This window comes from Gigantopelta aegis, unplaced genomic scaffold, assembly GCF_016097555.1.
Source record: "Gigantopelta aegis isolate Gae_Host unplaced genomic scaffold, Gae_host_genome ctg3016_pilon_pilon, whole genome shotgun sequence".
Classification (NCBI taxonomy): domain Eukaryota; kingdom Metazoa; phylum Mollusca; class Gastropoda; order Neomphalida; family Peltospiridae; genus Gigantopelta; species Gigantopelta aegis.
Genome location: NW_024533142.1, coordinates 39360 through 63367, shown reverse-complemented (window position 1 = coordinate 63367; position 24008 = coordinate 39360). Strand labels below are relative to the sequence as shown.

General features: G+C 32.7%; 1 protein-coding gene across 1 annotated transcript; it reads right to left on the bottom strand.

The window, feature by feature from the left end:
- Positions 1–288: 288 nt before the first annotated feature.
- LOC121391848 (WD repeat and FYVE domain-containing protein 3-like) lies at positions 289–17753 on the bottom strand. Its single transcript, XM_041523326.1, is given in 18 exon segments — positions 289–382; positions 1268–1391; positions 1543–1613; positions 1756–1835; positions 2012–2419; positions 2966–3025; positions 4413–4505; positions 13925–14085; positions 14316–14546; positions 14764–14896; positions 15063–15154; positions 15292–15316; positions 15318–15446; positions 15827–15951; positions 16059–16109; positions 16112–16175; positions 16235–16354; positions 17739–17753. Coding segments are annotated over 18 exon segments (2076 nt in total).
- Positions 17754–24008: the final 6255 nt, after the last annotated feature.

Genomic DNA, 24008 nt, shown 5'->3' with positions numbered 1-24008 from the left:
CTAGATTACTTAAGACTAATGTAATCTGTTATCAGACATGCATTTGACTACCTTGGAGTTCACCAGTGCCAAGTTATAAAATCAATCAACTCTGTTTTTAGTATGTAGTCTTCTAATTTTGTGTTGTTACTACATAGACAGAGCAATTCAGACAAATTGATAACAAACACATGTACATCATCCCCTCCAGTTGACCAAGATGGTTAAAAATTTACTTTCAAATTAATGCAAGTTTATTAGAGTAAAGAATAATTTATATTCATTTATAAAAAGCAGTAATATTATGTATTATGTAAATCTTAGTCTATCATAACAATCAAGACACACACGAACTTTCTTGGTAATTCTTAGTCTCTCTATTTCACTTTGGTAATCACTACATCTAAAGAACATAACAAATAATAATTACATTAGTATACTTTTATAATACATTATTACATACACTTCAGAAAATACCCTGCAATGAATATGACTACTTTTGTGAGATCAGCTATTTATATGTCAAGATATATAGAATTATACTCTTCTTGTAGCAGAAAGTCAATTATTTGTTGTGTAAAATGATGTTAACATTTATAAGGTGTGTATTGGTTAAAACATTCAACAATGTATGCATTTTAGCTGTTAGTATGGCAATATGGCAATGGTACTACATTAAGACATAGTAAATTGTACAACTACATTGCTTGTCTAGGAATCCATAATGACTGAACAGCAGAAGAGAGAGTATAACATGAAGTATCTATAGTAATAATTGAAGTTCTCAATTTTCTGACTCTACTATTTTTCAACATGTGCCTAACACATGTGCTTGTTAAGTATATAAATGCAGAGGTAGCAGTCATTTCTCTTAGCTTTTTTGTATATAGTGCTGTTTAAAGAAAGATGTTTTAGGTGTCTACTTATACTTTCATTGTCCATATCCTGCTTTAAGAACAAGCATAATATTGGAGCCAAAAGTAGATAGAGTTAATCTAAAAAAGCTAAAATCTAGCCATCATAGTCATGCAGTAGTGTTCTTGCTTAAGAGTATGCTCAAAGTAAAATTTGAAAAATTCATTCATCCAAATTATTCATGTAGGTATTATATTTTCCTATATCTTCTACTTTATGTTACTCTTTAGAGTTAATTTCTGTAACACATTCATTGCAAAGGAATTAAGATGTCTGATTGTTCAGAGTCGAATATAAATTAGTATTTAATTGTCTAAGGGAATCTAAGGTCCAAACATACTATAGCATATACTAATAAGAGTATATTACTTACTTTGCACAGAAAATTTTTCCACAGTCACGACAATGATGCTTTCTTTCAGTTAGTGTAAACTCTACATTACATCTCATACAATTATTAACAGCATCATCAAGAATCCAGTGTTCCATTACTCCACCTACACAATTACCAATATTAATACTAAAACGTTAGTTTTAGAGACCTCAGACTAAGACACAATAAAGGCAGGTGAACTAACATTCTATATCTTACATAAATAAATTACTTTGCCTCATTAATGTAGAATGAAGTGTCTAGTCACTACTAACCTGGACTGTCAGCTACAGACCAACTAAAGACTCTTCCTCGAGCATCACCAATAAACAATTTTCTGTGATCTCTACAAAGACAGACAACATGAATTCTAGTATCTAAATTTATTATGCATCACATTAATCACATTGATTCAACATTATATTGTAAGGTCATATAAAAATCAAGTTCTTAAAAAAACAATATAAACGGCTCTACTTTTGACTTACTTAGACACAGCTATACTAGTAACAGCAGCTGCGAGGCATTGTCTTGTCTCTGATATGAATATGCATTGTGAGAGTATGAGCTAAAATTAGTTTACGCCTCCAATATCCAGCTATAATAATAAATGATACAGTGTCAACAATATAATTACTGTTATTAGATTAAGTGTATGAATAGTAAAGTGTTTTAAAAACTTAATTACTTTTTTTCCCTTAGCTCTTTAGCTTTCCTTTGTGCCTCTTCAATATATTTGGTGACCACTGATGATTCTTCAGTAGTCTTGTCTTCAGTAATAGCATCTGACTTGGTTGTATCTTGAGTTAACTCATCATCATCAACATTAGCAGTAGTTATTGTACTGGGTACTTCATCCTCTTCTCTGTCAAGGCTAGTCGTTCCTCTCAAAGCCTCAGAGCTCTCTGTATCAGATGATTCCAGTTGTTCAATAGCTGCTGATGTATCAAATTCATCTTCCTCTTCTTTGTCATTTGCAATGCTGTCTGAACTAGTATCTCTAGTAGATCTGACCAGTTTTAGAGGTCTTCCAGGGTAAACTGGACAGAGTGTAGGATATTCAGTATCAACATATATAGAAGGGGGTGTGGCTGGATAAAGGTCATGAGGTAGCTGGTCAGCGTCATCTCTTTCATATTCAACACGCCATAGCTACACAGATATTATCAAGTCATAAATTAATAATTTCATGTATTATCAATACTTATTGTAAGACAGTACGAGATGGAGGACTTGATGACATTTATAAATGTAGGGCTAAAGGCATGAGGTTTACATAAATACCCATAGTAACTAACAATGAGTTGTACAACTGACTTTAGCAACAGGCTATAGCTTGTTTTACATTGTACAGGTAGCACTAATATTTATTGTGGTGAGAAAACTGTTAATGGAGAGCAAGTTAGCTTCTGCTAGTTTTGGGATCAGTCAGCTGGGTATTAGACTAAGTTGCTATTTCAATTTTGAGCACATTTCTGTTATCCTATCCTTTCTTAATACTGCCTTAAAATAGTACTATATCTATGTAACAAGCCACTCCTTTGTAAAGTGCTCAAAGATAGTCCTTCACTTATATTTCAGACTGATGCTCTGATTATACTTAATCCACTATCACATTATAAGTACATTTATACACCTCCAATGGAGTAATCTGATTTTTGTAACTAGTTTAACATGTTGACATAAAATATCACTTACTCTGACTACTCCATCAGATGATCCAGTAACAATAACATTGTCGTTGTCCCATTCAAACATCTACATGTAATAGAATAAATGTACATTGACAATATCTTCACACAATAATTACAGCTGCCTTCCCTCCCTCTTTTACTTATTAGAACTCCACTTCAGAGACAGCACAACAAAGAAGTCTAAAGTTACCAGTAATAGTTAGCTCAGCTCTAGCAATTAAGATACCATTAATAGTCCAAAGACGAATCTCATTACGTGTACACGAGACAATATTACCCTACAGTATAAATATACAGTAATGACACACACACACACACACACACACACACACACACACACACACACACACACACACACACACACTCATACCACAGAGAGACATCAGTTAATACTGCACATGATACTACTACAATCAAGCAAGCATATTAATCTATTGTTTGTACTATTAACTTCAGTATAAGAAAAATAAGCCTTAAACTTCTTTAGAACTAAACACATGTACACAGGTAACAGTGACTGAGTAATGTGGTATAGTTTTCTTAGTTACACAATAACTGACCATTCACACATACAGCACATTTATATCAATGACAATGTTGTCTTACATTAAGTTGGTTAATAGTGACTGCAGTGACAGGAGTGAATGTCCCCCAAGTTGACGTATAATAAAAGTTTATTACTATCCCAAATAATACAGGTCTTATCCTAAAAGTAAAAGAATAGAATACTTAATGAGAATATATCTTAAGGTACATGTCCAATGTAATTATACTTGTACAATGAGATTATATGACACTGACCTTGGATCCTGATACTATTAAGTTATAACTAGCAGAGGTAGCTAGACATTGAACTGGTCCTGTGTGTCCATGAAGTGTGTTTTTAATTGAAGTTTAACAGGAGATTTGTCTTTAACACCAATTGTCTTCATTGTCCCACATATACAACCTGAATTAGAATAATTTAACTGTTACATAACATATTGTTAATGTGCATGATATAGGATATAGGATATTAAACAAGTAGCTTTAACAAGGCTATATGACATAATGACTTTTGAAAGCACAAGATAGGTTAAATGATATATGATATCATAACTATTTGAATTATGATAACAGTTTGAAGTTTTCAGTATTAGTGAACTTGATGCTGGTCAAAACTATCCCATCCATTACTTAGATGGAAAAAGTGATACCAAACACCCATATCAACAATTATAGTAAATGTTAAATCAGTGTAAAATTATATGCATGTTAATGGAAAAAACACCCTGCTTGTCCACATGGCCTATATATAGTGCCTGTATAAGGGAGAACAGTCTATACTGATTGCTAAGCTACTTGTATCATAATGAAATAGAAATTCTGCAATGTCTCTTACAAGGTAGGATATAATAGATGTATCAGACAGTATTATATTGGTTCTGATAGTATTATATATAATTACTTACAGTACTTTCTCCAGCTGTTAGAAGTATATTCTCGTCTAGAGCAGATGCACAATGAATTCTACCTTGTTGAAGACCTTCAAAGACTGAGATACACTAAAGAAAAGTAAACAACAGGGAAAAATTAAATAACAATAAAACATGTCCATTAAATCAAAATTATACAGAATAGCCAAACACAAAATGTGATTTATCAGGCAATTAATGTGTGATGAGAAATAATTAATTGATGAATGTATCACATCAATTACCTGTTCATTAATTAATTTTTTCATCAAAGTAATCTCAAGTGATTGATATTGTAATATTGGTACTATGTAGGGATGTCCATACAACATATGAACAGTGTTTAAACAGCACATGATCAAAGTGTTAAAACTCTGTTAAAACAGCATATGATCAGTGTTAAAGGGTGTATAATCAGTAATAAAACGGTGTTAATTTAGTGTTAAAACAGCACTTAAATTGTCAAGCTACTGATCATGCAATAAGAATGATTTTTTTTAAGTTTACCACAGACAGACGCTGGTTGATGCTTCAAATGCTTAACTCATTAAATTGCCAGGTTACAAATGATGTGCCCTACACTAGCAAAGTTTTGATTAACACATACAAATTGAAAGTGACCTATTGCATAAAGAAATTTTACAAAATAACTCAGGGCAATCCCCTTGCAGTGGCAGCGATGGATAATTGTGCTACTGCCCCCGTTGTTGCAAAGGATAGCCAATCAGGAGATTCATCACGTGTAGTATGCCAATGTTGCTGTTGCTGTAGAAAACTGTTCTAATTGTGAAAGAACTTTTACTGCCAGAAGCCATGAAAAGTCTTTTAAAACTCAGAAATTTCCAATACTGGCGAAGGTACTCACTATTTAGGTACTGCTGTGGATTCAGATTCTTTTGTGAAGACTTGCATTCAAGAAAAGATCAAATTATGGATGAATGAAATTAAAGTGCTGTGAAAGATTGCAACATTGTCTCAATTTATTTATCAGATTTAAATTTTTGATTTTTCCTCAATGATATCTAAGTCAAGCTTTAATGAGGTTCATTATGCAGTGGCCGAAATATCATGACTTGCTAAAATCAGGTATCCACAATATATCATTGATGATGTATTGCAATTGTATTTTCAGTGTTAGAAATGGAAAGTGCTTCTAGAGATATTGTGTACAGAAGTCTATAAAATGTTGAAGATGAAGTGATTACCCCCAAAAAACAAAATATAAAATTGAGAGATTACCAAAAGAAACAAGACATGAGATTGTTAGGTCACGAGTAAAAAAGTTGAAAGAAGAGTATGTATGACCGGGCTATAACTATTACTAGACCTTGGGTTGCAGAAGGATATATACACATGAGGATATACACATGTAAGTATGGTATAAAATTCCAAAATCAATGATCACAAGTTAAGACACCCAAATATTTACTGAGTATGGTAAGTCAATTTAACACAATCTCCAAATTAATGCTAATATCCAGAAGTATGATTTTCTCCTCTTCCACCAAGCAACCCTCAAACAATTAAATGCCAACAAACTCTTATAATTTCCCCTAACATTTAAAGAAATATTTTTTAATGCTAATACATTAATGCATCTATTAATGCTAATATAGTAACAGAAGTACTATCACATCTATTAATGCTAATACAGTAACAGAAGTACTATCACATCTATTAATGCTAATACAGTAACAGAAGTACTATCACATCTATTAATGCTAATACAGTAACAGAAGTCATCACATCTATTAATGCTAATACAGTAACTATTAATAACAGAAGTAATCTACATAACAGTAACAGCTAATATTAGTAACAGTAAGAATATCACATCTATTAATGCTAATACAGTAACAGAAGTACTATCACATCTATTAATGCTAATACAGTAACAGTACTATCACATCTATTAATGCTAATACAGTAACAGAAGTACTATCACATCTATTAATGCTAATACAGTAACAGAAGTACTATCACATCTATTAATGCTAATACAGTAACAGAAGTACTATCACATCTATTAATGCTAATACAGTAACAGAAGTACTATCACATCTTAATGCTAATATGCAGAAGTACTATCACATCTAGTGCTAATACAGTAACAGAAGTACTATCACATCTATTAATGCTAATACAGTAACAGAAGTACACATATCACAGTCTATATCACATCTATTAATGCTAATACAGTAACAGAAGTACTATCACTCTATTAATGCTAATACAGTAACAGAAGTACTATCACATCTATTAATGCTAATACAGTAACAGAAGTACTATCACATCTATTAATGCTAATACAGTAACAGAAGTACTATCACATCTATTAATGCTAATACAGTAACAGAAGTACTATCACATCTATTAATGCTAATACAGTAACAGAAGTACTATCACATCTATTAATGCTAATACAGTAACAGAAGTACTATCACATCTATTAATGCTAATACAGTAACAGAAGTACTATCACATCTATTAATGCTAATACAGTAACAGAAGTACTATCACATCTATTAATGCTAATACAGTAACAGAAGTACTACATCTATTAATGCTAATACAGTAACAGAAGTACTATCACATCTATTAATGCTAATACAGTAACAGAAGTACTATCACATCTATTAATGCTAATACAGTAACAGAAGTACTATCACATCTATTAATGCTAATACAGTAATACAGAAGTACTATCACATCTATTAATGCTAATACAGTAACAGAAGTACTATCACATCTATAATGCTAATACAGTAACAGAAGTACTATCACATAATACAGTAACAGAAGTACTATCACATCTATTAATGCTAATACTAGTAATACAGAAGTACTATCACATCTATTAATGCTAATACAGTAACAGAAGTACTATCACATCTATTAATGCTAATAAGTAACAGAAGTACAGTAATACAGTACTATCACATCTATTAATGCTAATATAGTAACAGAAGTACTATCACATCTATTGCTAATACAGTAACAGAAGTACTATCACATCTATTAATGCTAATACAGTAGTAAGAAGTACAGAATACAGTACAGATCACATCTATTAATGCTAATATAGTAACAGAAGTACTATCACATCTATTAATGCTAATATAGTACTATCACATCTATTAATGCTAATATAGTAACAGAAGTACTATCACATCTATTAATGCTAATATAGTAACAGAAGTACTATCACATCTATTAATGCTAATATAGTAAAGAAGTACTATCACATCTATTAATGCTAATATAGTACAGAAGTACTATCACATCTGTACAGCTCTCCTGTACAGGCCCAGGATAATGGCAATTTGAAGACCCAACTGATTTTTTATTAAACAAAGGTTTAAGGTATCACTTGGAAAAATGTTTTGGTATATCAATTAAGGTAATTGGTAAGACTAATAACAAAAGATGAATACAAATATCATAAAACAAATTAAGACAAGCAGGAAAGTTGAAGGTATGTACATGGAAATATAAGTACAATTTTATAAGTTTGGATGGGTATACATTAGTAGATTAATTTACTTTCAAAAGAGAGACACAGAATGTGAAGGTCAACAGAATTAGAATTAATGAAAAGAACAGTTAAACAAGCCCTCTGAAATATGCATGGAGAGTTTTGGCAAATCAATGTAAAGTTCAATTCCATTTTATTGTATGGCAAAAATTAACAATTTTGAATCTTTGATACAAACAAGAAAAAAACAATGAGAAAGAGCCTGACCTCTGAGGATCGTAAAGTCTTCATTTAAAGACAAAAACATTGCTATATGACAATTTAAAGCTTCAAAAAATCTAGTTATATGTACATGTGCATCAGATCACTGTCTAGTTAGTTATAATGTTAAATACATGAAGCTCTTACAACGTTTTAAGAAAACCATGAGCCAATTGTCAGTCAGATAAACTATAAATACCACAAACCACAAACTTTAAATATTATAAAAGAGGGACAAAAATATCAGCTGTACCATCTCAAACATCAAAAATCAATGTAGAAGTCAATTTTTCACATTGTATATTATGTCCACAATGACAATATAAAAGCTTTGAAGAGATTGTCCCTACTATTAATGTGTTCCCAAGGTCTCTTTAAGATCACTTCAAGCTTCAAGTAGTCACTGCATGGTCACTTTTTCTACTACATTATGTTATGCTTCATTTTATATACAAAGAAGGAACAAGAGAACATTGCAATATAAGCTTAGTCAATGAGTGAAGACAAAAACATTATCACCAAGTACAATTAACCAATATTCTGAAAAAAGATCATGTGATTTAAACCTGTCCTATGCAGAGAGTGTAGCCATAATACCTTTATTGCTGTAATTAAAACATTTAAACATTTCAAAACATAAAGACAAAAAACTGTGAAATCATACAGACCTGCTTTCCACATGGATTGATGAACCTATGACAGAACAGTCGATAACACATCCTTAGTTGTCTTTGATAGTTATAATAGCCAGCAATAATAGAAAAGACACATGCAGAGACAAATACTAACAACACAAACTAAAATATGCCAAAAGTACTTCCTACAATACCAGTCTTTGTACCAACAAAGACTATATACATGTAAGTAAGCTAAGTAAATTATTATTTTTATTATTGTCTATTGCTATAACTGAAGAAGGACTTACTGGCAACATGTTGTATAGTAAATAAAAGTTCTTGTGAACTTTTATTTACAGCAACTAACAACTACAAAACTTGACAGAGAAACGGCAAACATTAAGTACTAGTAAGTCATTTCAGATAAAAGGCTATCAATGGAAGTCTAAGCTTGAAAGGTTGGAAAGACCTTTAATTATCTAGGTGCTACTTTACCTGAGTACCAACCCAACCTGGTACATAGACAGTGTTGGTATAAGTATAGATTATACACTGAGGTCAATGTAGATATGTCATTTATATACCAATGGCAACAGGTCATTGGTGTATAAACACATAGCTAATGAGACAGGTTAGCCGTGCTCAAAGCATTGATAGCTGAGGAGGATGAAGTTGTTACTCTCTTGGGAAGTCTACCTCCTAGCTACTCCACCCTAGTGACAGCCTTGGAACTAGGGATATCAGAGGTAAGCTTAGCAGTCACTGGTTGGTGAGAAGCAGAGACTGTATGGGGATTACAAACCGAATGGAAGTATGAACGCAGGAGGTGGAACAGGACGAGCACTAACAGAAAATGGAGTCTCAGAAAGGCGAAGGACATCAATATAAGAAGGTGTGCTACTTGTGTGGGGAGACTGCACACTTACATAGAGATTGTCCAAAGAATTGTCATCAAAAGCCTATAAAATTTAAGCACAAAGCTAAGCCAGCTTGTATGGAGTCTCATGATGAAGGATCTCACTCAGACAATGAATCTGATGAAGGAGCATTTGGAGCATCGTCTCAGTCATACAACTTGAGGGGGGGGGTTGAATAGTTGATTCTGGAGGATCAAGTCACATGACACGAGCTCTTAGTGAATTACGAGGAGTTTGACAAACCTCAAAAGGCGTGTCTGGGAGATAGTCGTGCAGTGGAGGCCTTGGGAGAGGGAATATCCACTTCACAATAGTCTTCAAAGTGAGTAAGCCTAAAAAGGTTACCATGTGTAATGTTTTATACGTGCCTAAGCTGGCCTGTAACTTGTTCTCAGTGAGAGCAGCAACTGCTAAGGGAAACACTGTGAAGTTTGGAAATACCAAGTGTTGGATTCGTGACAGAAAGGGGAAATTACTAGGAATGGGATCACTTGCGGACAAGCTCTATTAATTGGATTGCAAAACTATCACTCAGGAACACGTTGCCGTGGCATCAGGATCTCGAGTTGGAAACAAAGCTGATCTTTGGCATCAACAGTTAGGAGACTTGAATGAACATCAACTGAAGGAGATGGTTTGTTGGGAGTTGGTAAAAGGTGAGGAGATACCTAAGTCTATGGGGATATCATTCTGTGAGAAGTGTTAGGAAGGAAAGGTGTCTAGAAAACCTTTCAAGTCAGTGGGAAGAAATCAGTTCGACGAGGAGACTACAGCGTGTGCATAGTGATGTATGTGGGGCTCTGCCTACAGACTCTGAGCAACCAGAACAACTACAACTTGAAGAACAAGAGAACCAAAAAGAGGATCAACCAATATAGACTAGCCTCTGATCTCTCGGCAAATCTGACGAGAGACAGGTCAGCACACTATTATATTGTATGGGCAAAGATGCTGAAGGTACCCTTACTTCTACTAACATCTCTGAGGATGACCGGGAATTGTACATGGCAGTCCTTACTAAATTTGATGCCTTCTTCCAGGTTAGAAGAAACACTATTTTTGAGTGTGCCAGATTTAATCAGGGTAGTCAGAGTGAGGGGGAGTCTGTTGAGCAACTTATCACCAGTTTGTATGGTCTAACAGAGAACTGCAATTTTGGAGCCATGAAAGAAGAAATGATCAGAGATCGAATCGTGGTTGGTATTCGTGATAGCTTGTTATCAGAGCGGATGCAAATATGCGGACTTGACACTGGAAAAAGCTAAGAAAATGGTGAGGCAGCATGAGGCCGTGCATGAGCAACAAGAAATTCTAAAGTGTGGTCAGGGAGACGTGAAGAGAGTGGATAAATTAAGGGGAAAAAAACGTTTGGACAACAAAAAACATTTCAGAATACCACCTAAAGGAGGCCTCAGACAAAGGTCAGGGACTAACCACAAATGTACAAGTTGTGGCAAAGACGCATATTCTAGACAGACCTGCCCTGCCAGGGATGCTGTGTGTCATACCTGTCAGAAAAAGGGGCATTACCACTCCCAGTGTTTTTCAAGGTCTGTTGCCAATGTAATAACACCCTCTTTAGAATCTGATGAGGAAGGAGAGGGGGTTTTCGTGTGGATGCAGTTGTTTCTAAGAGTAAATCAAAGTCATGGAACTGTAAAGTGATGGTTGATGGGAAAGAGGTCACCTTTAAGATAGATACTGGTGTTGAAGTCACTGTTCTAGCTGAGAACATTCTCACACAACTTAATTTGAAGAAACTAAGGAAATCGTGGAAGAGCCTGTGTGGTCCAGACCAAAGACATTTGTCAGTTCTGGGTGAGCTATTAGCATCACTCTCATGCAAAGGAATGTCATGCGTTCAGTTTTAGTCTATGTTGTGAAAGGACTGAGAGAGAACCTTCTTGGTCTACCTGCCATTCAAGCTCTGGGAATATTGTCACACGTACACACAGTTATTCAAGGGATCACTGATCAACATCCAGCATTGTTTACAGGTCTAGGTACCTTCAAGGTCAGTTACACTATCAAAATGTCCTACTGAAGCTCACTTGACAGCAGTAAAATGAATTCTTCGTTACCTCAAGGGAACGATTAACCTGAGGTACGAGAGATCAGCAGATGACAGCCTAATTTGATTCTCAGACATAGATTGGGCTGGGGACATGGACGACCGACATTCTACTACAGGGAATCTATTTGTTATGTCTGGAGGAGCTATCAGCTGGCTCAGCAGAAAGCGAACCAGTTGTCGCACTGTCTCCTGCTGAAGCAGAGTATGTGGCACTCACTGCAGCCACACGAGAGGCTGTATGACTGGGGATGAGGAGACTATTGTCAGACATTAAGGCAACAACACCAAAAAAACCCAACTATCATTAGGGAGGATAACCAAGGAACTATCGTTTTTGCTAACAACATTGTCCTACAGATGCTAAAATGCCTGCAATATATCTGACTTCTTTAAAGAAAAATAAAGGCAAAAGTTAGTATGGACAAACTCCAGTTGACCACAATGCTCTTTCTCAAACTGTCTCTTGATTGTGTACTCCTGCAGGCATTTCAGGTTTCAAATCTCACCATTCCCTACAAGTGGCAGATTATTTCAGGAAGGAGTTGACAAGCAATTAATTGTCTTGAACTGGTCACTGCAGCCTTGATGGAACAAGAAGTTACAATTGAATATCTGAAGACAAATCAAGGAACTAGCTGATATACTCAATGATGCAACAAATGGAAAAGAGGAAAAGAAAAAAAAAAGCAAACACTTGTCACATGTTCATTTCAACAATTGCTCAATGCTCAACCATCACTATCAACATAGTCAGAAAAATTAGAAAAATATATAAGATTTTTTAAAACTAATAAACTGTTTGGTGTTGCTACTGTATTTACAGCTTTGAGGAAAAGTGTATAATAACTTGTACATGTCTCCGGGAGGGATACAAGTTATATATTGATCTGAAATAGAGCAATTTGATTGGTCAATTAAGGCATATCATGGTACAAGCCTAGAAATCTCACACCATTTCTCTCCAAAAATTGAATGGGAAGACACTGAAGTGTAAAGTCAACAATGTTACCAGTAAATAATCATTAAGGTTTATAGGACTTTAACGACAACTTATTGCCATACAGAGGATACAATTACAGTACACAGCATGACATGATAATCCTGAAATTTCTTTAGAGGTGAAGAGTCATGAGTAAACATACCAGACGTACCAAGTAACATGCACAAATTCAGAGTATAAAAGAGACTTGGTTCTTATTACTTCCATTGTCTTGTGGCAAATGCCACAAATCTCAATGATGCATTCTAAAGTATAAATATTGTCTTGCTCTGTGAGAATAGCACGAAGTGATCTAAATTAAGCTGTCAAATAACTTCCTTCCTCTTCTAAATAGTCAAATTATACTCACAAAAGCAGATAATCAGTTTTAATCACTATGACTTCAATGTCAAGCATGCCAATAGTCAATAAAAACGGAAAGAAAAACAAGAAGTTAACTTTTATCTTAGTTAGGTATTGTTATAGAAAGAGCCACTACATTATTACACTACAAGAAATATCGAGAAGTTCTGATTAGTAGTGCTGCATGAGATATATATATCACTTTCTACTAATATAAATTTATTGGACAACCTGGGTTATCCCTAGTATTCCCTACATAGGCAGTGCTACTGCCTGTCGGGTTACAAGAAAGAAAGAAAATAAAACATTTGTGCAAAAGTCTCAAATACCGTAAAAGTGGAATAGTTCACATCGCTAATATTTCGTTTTTTAATTGTTCGTGGGATTTTAATTTCGTGAGCTTTGGTTTATGCGAAATTTAAATCACTTTAATTATCGTATATTATGTTGAAATAAAAATTTCGTGACACGTGTAGAGTACTTAGAAGAACTACTTACCGGTATGTCTATACTCAAGTATTGTTACCCAACTAACTCGAGTTTACCTGACCCATCTGAGCGACAAAATAACAAATTCCTCCATGACAATCTATCTGTTACCATCCACGTGGCAATATCATTAAAGGTGGAGTTTATTGTAAATGGAGGTTTATTTTAGACGGAGTTAATTAATGATGATTTTAATTTCACGATAACCTCCAGTCGCGAAAATTAGAGCACGGCAAATAAAACCACTTTTACAGTATTGTATATGAACTATTGAAGTAAATTTTATTTACAAGTAGACAGCAATTTTACATTAAAGTACATATAATTGACTTACTTTGTCTCCTTCTACAAGTGCTATTCTAGCACTATGGTCCATGTAACCCCAGGCAAAGTACCGAGGATAATGACCTGGTAATAGGATCCTCCTCTTTTCCAGAACTAACAATTGACGATCAGATGGAGGGACAATAATTGTACCAACTTCACCATTAATAACTAAAAGCAAGTAACAAATACAATAAATATAAATGCCTGTAGGTCTAATCCATAACATGTTTGTATCAACTAGTCTGATTGTCAATTCATCATGTCACCCTCCTGTCCATTAATCTACTCATACATTATTCCTGCCCATCTCTCTATATTTTAGTTCATTCATCTATCTGTCATTCTCTTCATTCATCCATCCATTATCTGCATGATACCATCAACCAATCCGTCCATACCTTTTATAGGATCTTTGGATGGTAGTAACTGAGCTACATTCTTGAAGAATACTTGTGGTAACAGAGTCCCTATTGTGGAAGGATCTGTAGTAGGATTCCCTAATGCAGTACCAGCAAAGACTTTTCTACTACGATGTTGTCGTTTAAAGAGTTGTTTAGGCATTTGTCCGAAGTTATGTATAAAAGAGATGACAGCATTTCGACGAACTGGCTCTTCAATTGTATCAATATCTTGATATATTAAGTTAAGATTGATAACACTACACATATATATGTACATATCTAGGCAATTAAAGTAATGATTAAAAGGTCTCTTCTTTTAATAATAATGTCTTTAACAATTACATGTAACTCCTTATTTCAGTGGTGGTCTACAGTACTTGTAAATAAGGTTAGTGTTTGTAATTATACAATCAATTCCACAAGTAATTAAGATTATATTGGATACCAACTGTTCCTTCATAGAAGAGTGGATGGAAGACATTGTGGGCCCTCTCAGCATCTTTTCCCTGCTGTTTATATCCAAATATAAGATCAATCCACTTGTGAAGATGAGCAGATACATAATCTGACTCCAGAGCCTATCACATCAATAAAATATAAATAGTAAAAATAATAACATGTACCTTTAGTCATTATATATATTATGTACATTTATATATTGTACATATTATGAGAATAGTTAATATCAAATTTTGCTAACACAAACCTCACAATGTATGTATATTACAAGCTATCTATCTTTACCTCTCTGTTGACTCTTATAAATTCTAAAGGATCTCCTTTAGCCCAAGGTGGTAGAACTACATCACCTAGTACATCTCTATTCTGTTTGACACCTATATACAAATATAACAATAAAATAACACAAATATAACAATAAAATATCACATACATAGCAATAAAATAACAAATAAATTACATGTACTCAGACTACAATGTTAAGACATATGAACACAGATCAGTAGATGCTTACCTAAATCATATTGATTGGTGTTTTTCTAGAAATTCTGGGAGATAGAAGAACTCTGGTATAAGTTCTTTAATATCAGCCATGTTACTATCACTAGCAGATTTCCATGCTTCTGGTATACTATGAAACATACGATCAGCTAAGTCAAAGTGACCACCCTATAAGAAAGAGACATATACAATATGTAATCATTCATTCTAATAACTGTAGTAAGGATATTAGTGAAGTTTGCTTTATTATTAATGTACATGTACTTAGTATATAGCTAAATGTAAATATCATAAAAATTAATGAGATATACATTGTATGTAAAGTTAGGAAGTTAGGGAATTATAAAAATCAGAAATGTTATTTCATTTTCATGGGTTGCTGACTCTGAATGACAGAGACTAAACTACCTTAAAACTCCTATATAAATGTACTTGTAGTACATGTAATAATAAATAAGGTAAGAAATCAAAACTCAATCAATCTTAAACCTAATGTTAAGACTTTAATTATTAACTACACATAGTTACACAGGCTAGTTATAAGTAACATTCACACGTGTACCTGTAAATTTGATAAAATAATTAGTAAAGGGTTCCATTCTAATAAGAAATGAAGCCACAGACATTGCTGAAGAATAATGTGTACCATAATAGTAAGGAGTAGACACTTCACCTGAAAATAAAGAATAATATTAATATCTCATCAGCAGTTATAATAGAAATATCAGTAGAGCATCATCTAATGCACATGTTGTATATGTAAAATGAAGTACTGATTACCCATTGGATCTTCAAAGTATTTGTACCGCTCAATAAACATTTCCAATCTTTAGTAGACTGAGCTCCCATTGGAAGACTAAAATCTCTAAATGTCTTTGGATCATTTAGATCAAGTACCTGGAGAGAGAGAGAGGGGAGTCAGTACACATCTATCATAATATTACATTGCTACTTACAGCATTCTCATAGTCAGCTAATACCCATGGAAATACAGGATACTGCATCAAGTCATTATAGGATCGTCCAGCTAATGTGTTGAGATGCATCAAATAGGCAAAGTTAGAGATTTCTCCATTCTAAAAACATAACATATCAGTCATTAAAATACAGTTTATATACATACAATCTATACATGCACTTACCTCCCAACGGTGCATGAGACTCTTTTTACCCGTAATAACTGAGAAGAAATTGGAAAAAATGACTCAGGGTTCATCTCAGGATCAACTAGCAGATGTTCTTGATCAGAAGGACGAGCAAGGGAGAACAACCTATAGATATAGTTCATTAAAAAATTTCTCTAGTATTGTGTTACAAAGTAATTCATATTAGAAGTCTTCAGGTTAAAAGTGTATGCATTATTTAGGAAATATCTGCATGATAATAGCAGGCAATATGGCTACTTTATATAGCTGAAATAGTGCTATAGTAGTCACTCAAATTAAATTCCGTAGTAACAAGTACCACAGAAATGTATTAATGTTTTATCAAACAGTAATATAGCTCATTGCTAGATATTTTACTCACTTCTGGTAAATTTTGTCTCTTTGTGGTAAGTGAAATATAAGAAAAAGACTTTGTCCATCGTTAGAGAATACCTCCAAAGCACAGTGACGTAGAAGGTACCTCCTCTTATGAACCTCTCTGATTTGTACATAGGACCATTTAGTACACCTGTCATATACAGAGAATAAAGTAAATGTTAGTTTTGACTTACTGTATAGTTTTATTCTCTCCAGTTCGTAAAAGATTACTATGTAGATGAGCAGGTATAACTGGATCATAACTCCTATATAAAGATGATATTATGGACTTACACTCACTATGTCAACTCTGAAAGTGTTAATTTTAAGATTGAATGATATAGACATCTTTTAATTATGAACTAATTGTGTGCTATAAATATATATTAGTGATCTTACCCTTCAGTGGCTGATTCAATATCTACTACATTGTTATCTCTTGTCATTGTAATACCCTCTACTACATAGAAACTAGTAACACCAAATAACAATAGACCGTCACAACTATCTAGACCAGTCAGGCGAGCACATTGATGGCACTCTGTAATCTAATAGATAATAAAACCATCATACTATATTTTTCAACAACGAAACAGTGTGCTACCTACTAATATCATTATAAATTATAAATTATGCACATTACTGACATACAGTATATAATAATGTAATATAATGTAATATATATATAATATAATAATGTAATATAATGTAATATAATAATGTAATATAATGTATGACATGTGACTATTATAGTCTATCTCCTTCATTAGTATTATTACTTCAATAGTTTGAATTAGAGAGGTATTAAATCAGAAGTATGACTTAATACTCGAGTATTACGATAACTTAGTTATACAATATATACCAGTATTATCAGTAATTTAACAATTTGTATATATAGTTATATGCAATATAAGTGCTTTGAGTATAAACTTACCTTTTGATCAATCATTTTAAATAGAGCTCTTGCCACAGGATCTTCATTATCCAATGAACTTAGTATATCAGCTCTGGTAGTACTATCCTCTAAAGAGACAAACAGTTAATAAGACCTAATTTATTACATGTATCAAGGCTGTGATCAATTATATTGTAATTGGTAATTACATTTTCATTGTAATTGTATTTGTAATTGAATACTACCAGATATCAGTAATTGTAATGGGTGTGACTATTATTGTAATTATAATAACAATATATTTGTTGGTTATCACTATAAAATGAACCAAACTTTAATGTATGACATTGTATGTAGATATTAAGTTAAATTGAAAAATAACATTATTAAAGTTAATGAAATTATCAAGCAGTAATGATATTGTATTTGTAATTACAAGTAGAATATCAAGGAATAATTGTAATTGTAATTAATTATATTTTATTTCACTTGATACCAGCCCTGACATGTATACATTATGTAAACCTCACTAAATTAATTTAACAGTTTTCTATACAAGTTCAATTTTTGATAATAATTTAAACTATATGTGGCACATTTTTTAATTATGTTAATAATGTTTTCTTTTTTAACAACAAAACATCAAGTGATGTGTGTTGATTACTGATAGATCAGTTGTATAGCAGTCATTAATATACTAACCTAGATAGTCTCCCATTTTTTGGTACTGGTATTTGTGAGTTTTACACGTGCACGTGGTGTTGTCAAGGCAACATGAGATGGAGGGAAAGGAAAAGGTAGAGACAAAAGTGATGAATCAGAAAAAAATAGAGCAACGAGCTAGATACAGAGGTGTGTGATAACTGCTGGGATTTTGATGTTTACAAACCTAAGACGAAAGAATATGCAAATAGTACATACATACTAAATAGTAAATAGTACTACATACTAAATAGTACTACATACTAAATAGTACATACATACTAAATAGTACTACATACTAAATAGTACATACCATACTAAATAGTACTACATACTAAATAGTACTACATACTAAAATAGTACTACATACTTACATACACACACACATATATAATTATATACTATATGTTGTATTGTTATGTATCAAGTAATTACAAGATTATTACAGAGTATATAGAGAATGTCAAATATGAGATATCATTACATACCTTCAAGTTTTCTGTATGTGGATCAAAATTATAATGCTCATAAAAGAGATAGTTACGACACAAACGCTTCCTCATACGACTTGGACCTACATGTAGAAAACATTAACTTTATAGTAACACACACACACACACAATATAGACACATAGTATGTATGCATATATAATATAGACACATAGTTTGTATGTATATTCATGATTCATATGTTAGCATAAAGTAGCATATGTACATTTACTTACCCTCTACTGAATCTAACATCCACTTGTCAAGAAAGGAAGGTTTCTCTGGTCCCCAAAGTCCCCTCTCTCTTGTTAACTCATGTTCTATTCTAGCCCATTCTGAAGCTGTAAATCTTAGCTTATACTCTAAATGCTTAAAGAGAAAGAGAGAGTAATTACATTGTAAGAATAAAACAAACAATATAGTAAGTAGTAGTACTAAAAATTACTATCTACTACTTGATAATTACATTATAAAGATATCAATTATTAAACATATTAATAGTATACAGTTTACCCTCTGATATTTTCTCTGGAGAGCATCTTCAAACTGTGTGCTGCCACTATCAACTGAGGTTGTTGCCAACTGACATACTCTTCAGCTACAAGATTAGGGTCACGTCCACTAATTTTAGAGACCTTCCTCTTAACAAGGTACGTATTAGACCTTTCTCGGGTGTCTTGAGAGCCTCTGGTATAGATGGATGACTCTGTTCTGCAACCTGATAATCTTTCCATATCTTCTCAAGGGTTCCATCTTTAAGGAAATCTTTACAATTTGTAGTTTTGTGTGAGCAGCATTGCCTATGGAGACCTACAAAATGTTAACCAGACATTATTATGTATCAGTATAATCTATATATTACAAGAGAGCAATCAAGAGCCATGCTACACATATAAATAACTATATGTTTATTTAATGAAGTTTAGTAATGCTATATATTAAGTAACCTGTAGTGAAGCACCTAGATCTCCTGTAGTACCAAGTAATGTAGCAGGTGATTGTGCTGTGAGGGGAGGGGCTAGTGTACTACGAGAAGCTGGGACAGGAAGTGTATACTTAAAATTGACTCCAGAATCTCTTCGTTTGTGTTCTAACATTTTACTCCAGAGACGATTTGCTCCACTCTTTAACAAACTAGATGACATTATTGGCACATAACCTTTAAAATGACGACTAGATCTGGATTTATTATTGCTACTGGTCTGTTCAGAATCTGAACTAAGAGATGGAGGATATGTTGGACTTTGACGACCACTCTCTAATGCAATTTCAACAGGAGTATGTTCGGTAAAAACTAGCTGTAATAAACGATACAGAAGACATTGATAGAAAACAATTCTTGATGGTTAGTTTCATCAAATATGACATGGGAATGGCTAGAGAGGAGACACCATGTGTCAACAAGTTCCTTTTGTTCATGTTCATTTTCTGGTACAGTTGAGAGTTGATAAAGTACAACACGATTAAGTGCATTCTGTAACTCAGTAAGTGGGAGAAGCTTCGGACGAGCAATACCCTGTTCTACTAGATTTTTGAGAAAGGAGTAGAGAGCATCACAAGGTTTACAATAATACCCCTCCATAATTTGTCAACAAGTCGTGTACAGAATACAGATAGTCCGATAGCAGTCTTTGTTAATTGACCTCCAATATCTCGTTAATGTCACGGTGATGTCTTCATTTGCAAGCTTCTAAATGTTTCATTATAGCTTGTAATATATATTGTTTGATAAGTCTTCATATATCTGGACTGGTAGCTGGTGCAGCCTCTAGTACTATCTCAAGTAAGGGGCATTCATGAAGTGTACCTGATAGAGGAAAAAAAATTAAAATTATACAGTGAATATGTTTAAGTGAAATAGTTGGAATTTACTTGATAAAATAACATTAGAGTATTAAAAACATGTGTTGTGATTAAGTTAAAGAATGTCAAAAGTTTGGAAAATGATATAAAAATATTCTATTTATTCAATTTCCAGGATATGAGGCATATTTAAACAGTGAAAACACTACAGTTTCACATTATATGGAGTTATGTGTAATTACAGCAATGACAGTTATTCCTTTATAAGTACATGATTGTTGTTAGGATAAAAACCTTTGAACAATAGTCTGTCACAACAATGAAAATTATAAAAATGAAATTTAAAAACAAATCAGAAGATCATTTTAATAGTCCTAAATTTTTTGATAATAAGTTACTGCTGTGGATAAGATACCCCCCGGAGTTAAAATAAATGTAGCATGTCAGACTATACCTATTCAATGCAATAGAAAACATAACACCACTTGTAGTCAGTAAATACATGTACAATAAATAATAATAATAATATAATAATAATATAATAATAATAATATAATAATAATATCTTTATATCCAATAATTGTGTTCTATTGTTACCTGATTTTTGTGAAGGCAAGCACGATTTAAATCCATCTAGTGCTATAAGTCTTAATAATTTAATGATATTCATAACTGCCAGAAACATTCTTGTCTCATTAACGAGGGACGTATGTCAGTAGTACTAGTTGAAAGAGGTGTTACTTTATCTTGAGACGTGGTCAATGTAGGAGATTGCAGTTGTATGGATGCATCAGAGAGAACGATAAAACTAATAAAAAAAGAACAGATTGTATTAAATTGAGATAATAATCAATATTTACATGTTAACTATAAAATTACACCCTACATAACACATTAAAACTCAAAATTTGTTTACTATATTAAACATATAGTCTATATATAAGCTTCATTGTTTCCAAAATACAAATACATGTACATTCTGTCATCACAATGTAAGAGTGCCATAATAGTAGTGATTTAAGTTGATATACCTCATAATCTTCTAAATCATCTCCTTCATTGACAGTGATAACAAATGTTGGAGGGAATAATGTGGAGATGCTAATGCTTCTACAAACTCTTGTGTTGTAGACACATTGTTTTTAAATTGAGGTATATGATGATAGACTTGTTCTAAAAATTTGGACTACAACTAGTGCATGAGAGTCACCTTCACCATCATCCTGATGAGTAGAGAAAACATTATAGTAAACAAAACTTGTGTTTAATGTGACTACATGATACCTACTATGACCTATATGATGTATAATATGAGAAACATGATGTATAATGACTACATGGTGTTTAGAATGGTGTTGAATATGACTACAGGATGTATACTACAAATTAGACATGGTGTTTAATATGACCACATGGTTGTGAAATTCAATACATTAGCTACAGCTAACAATATGTATTAGATTAGTAATACATGTAATGACTGTCATATATATATACATGTACATTAACACTTTCTAGTACTTGTATATCGCACATAATCAACTGACCTGATTAAGAGTACTCGTACCATTGATAAGCAGTACAAAGACAGCATCAGAACATAATTTATCATTTGCTTTAACAGCAGCTTTACTGTTATGTGATATATTGAAAATAGAGTCTAAAGATTCTAAATCAAGATTGGCACGATATGGTACCTATAACATAAGAAGACAATGAAAATATTATTATTATAGAGTTTATAAACACGGTTATGACTTAAAACAGTTAAAAATGATGATTATAACCTTATATATAGCTAATGGAGATAAATGATCAAAGTTAATTTGACATGAGCTGTGTCAGTATACAGGCATACATCTATCTATCAACATAGTAACACAACACTCATCTATCCATACATTAACACACTTAATCAGTAACATGTGTTCCTAACAATAGCGCTATTATCAATAGAATGGTCTGTGGTGATGACATGTGATAAGGTATTAGTTTAGATAATAAGGTGGCCCCAGCAATAGGAGCTCTGGTTGAGATGACGATGAACTTGAAACATAGTATTTTCTCAATCTCTTTCAGCATAGTCAGTAATACTGAGAGTATACCATGAACCAAACCACCAAATATATCACCTAATAAAGATAATTATAAGGATTATATGAATATTGAACTCATTAATAAATTACTAATTAAAATACATTATTATTGCTATTATATAAAATAAAAGTAAAGAGAAGAAAGTCAGTCTGTCAAAGTATTGACTATTAAAAGTTGATATATATTTATAGTAATGCAAATAATTGATTTTTTAAATTAATTTTTATTATTATATCTAAAGCTTCTCATTAAGGGCTACAGTTATATAAATGAAACACAATGAGTAACCCCCTCCTCCCCCAGTAATACTAATACCATAAAGATAATATTAATTGTATTAGATTTAATGTATAACAATTTTTGCAATTTTTCTAAGTCAAGTCCATTTTCAATTAATTTTATTCATGAATAAAAATTCTGGCGCACACAGAATTTCAGTGATTAGTATAGTATTGATAAAATACCTAATATCTAATATTAGGTTTAAGGCATTATCTTATATAAAATTTAAGTACATATAAATATTAGTATTAATAATTTAAACAGGTTAATACTGTAATAGATATAACTTTATTTTTTGTCTGCATAAAATTAATATGACTTATTAATAACGTTTTGACACAAAGTACAATAATTGACACAAACATCATTATCATATGAAGTCATTATGATGTAATATACTAATGTTAAGTTGGGAGGGTACTTTACAACATTAGTTATTGTTATTCATTGTAACTTAATATATTGTGAAGACAGAGTACACCCCTGCAATTAATAATATTTAATTAGGGCTATGAATCTATTTAAGATGAGAAATACGCCTCAGCAAATTATATACAGTAAACAAAGTGCTGTTGCTCTTAAACATGGGCATCTGACATGATGAGTGTGGCTTCATCTGTATCTACTAGAGGAGCTCAAATTTATATTGGCTGTGTAATGAAATACAAAGAGAAGGAGGAGAAAGAAAATATGTCTGTGGATCAAGGATGGATGGTGGACTAAGAAAAGTGCATCCATCATAATCCGAAAGTCACAAAAAAGCCAATTCTTGGACATGATAAATAAGTTTGTTTAGTTACATTGAAACTCAAAACTATCGTGCAGTAGAACTGTTCTATATTGGAAAAAACCTATGTTCATAAAGCAAAGAACAGAAGAGAGTTTGATCCAATGAATCCTGATACATGGAAAAAAGAGGGAATAATATCTAGATGG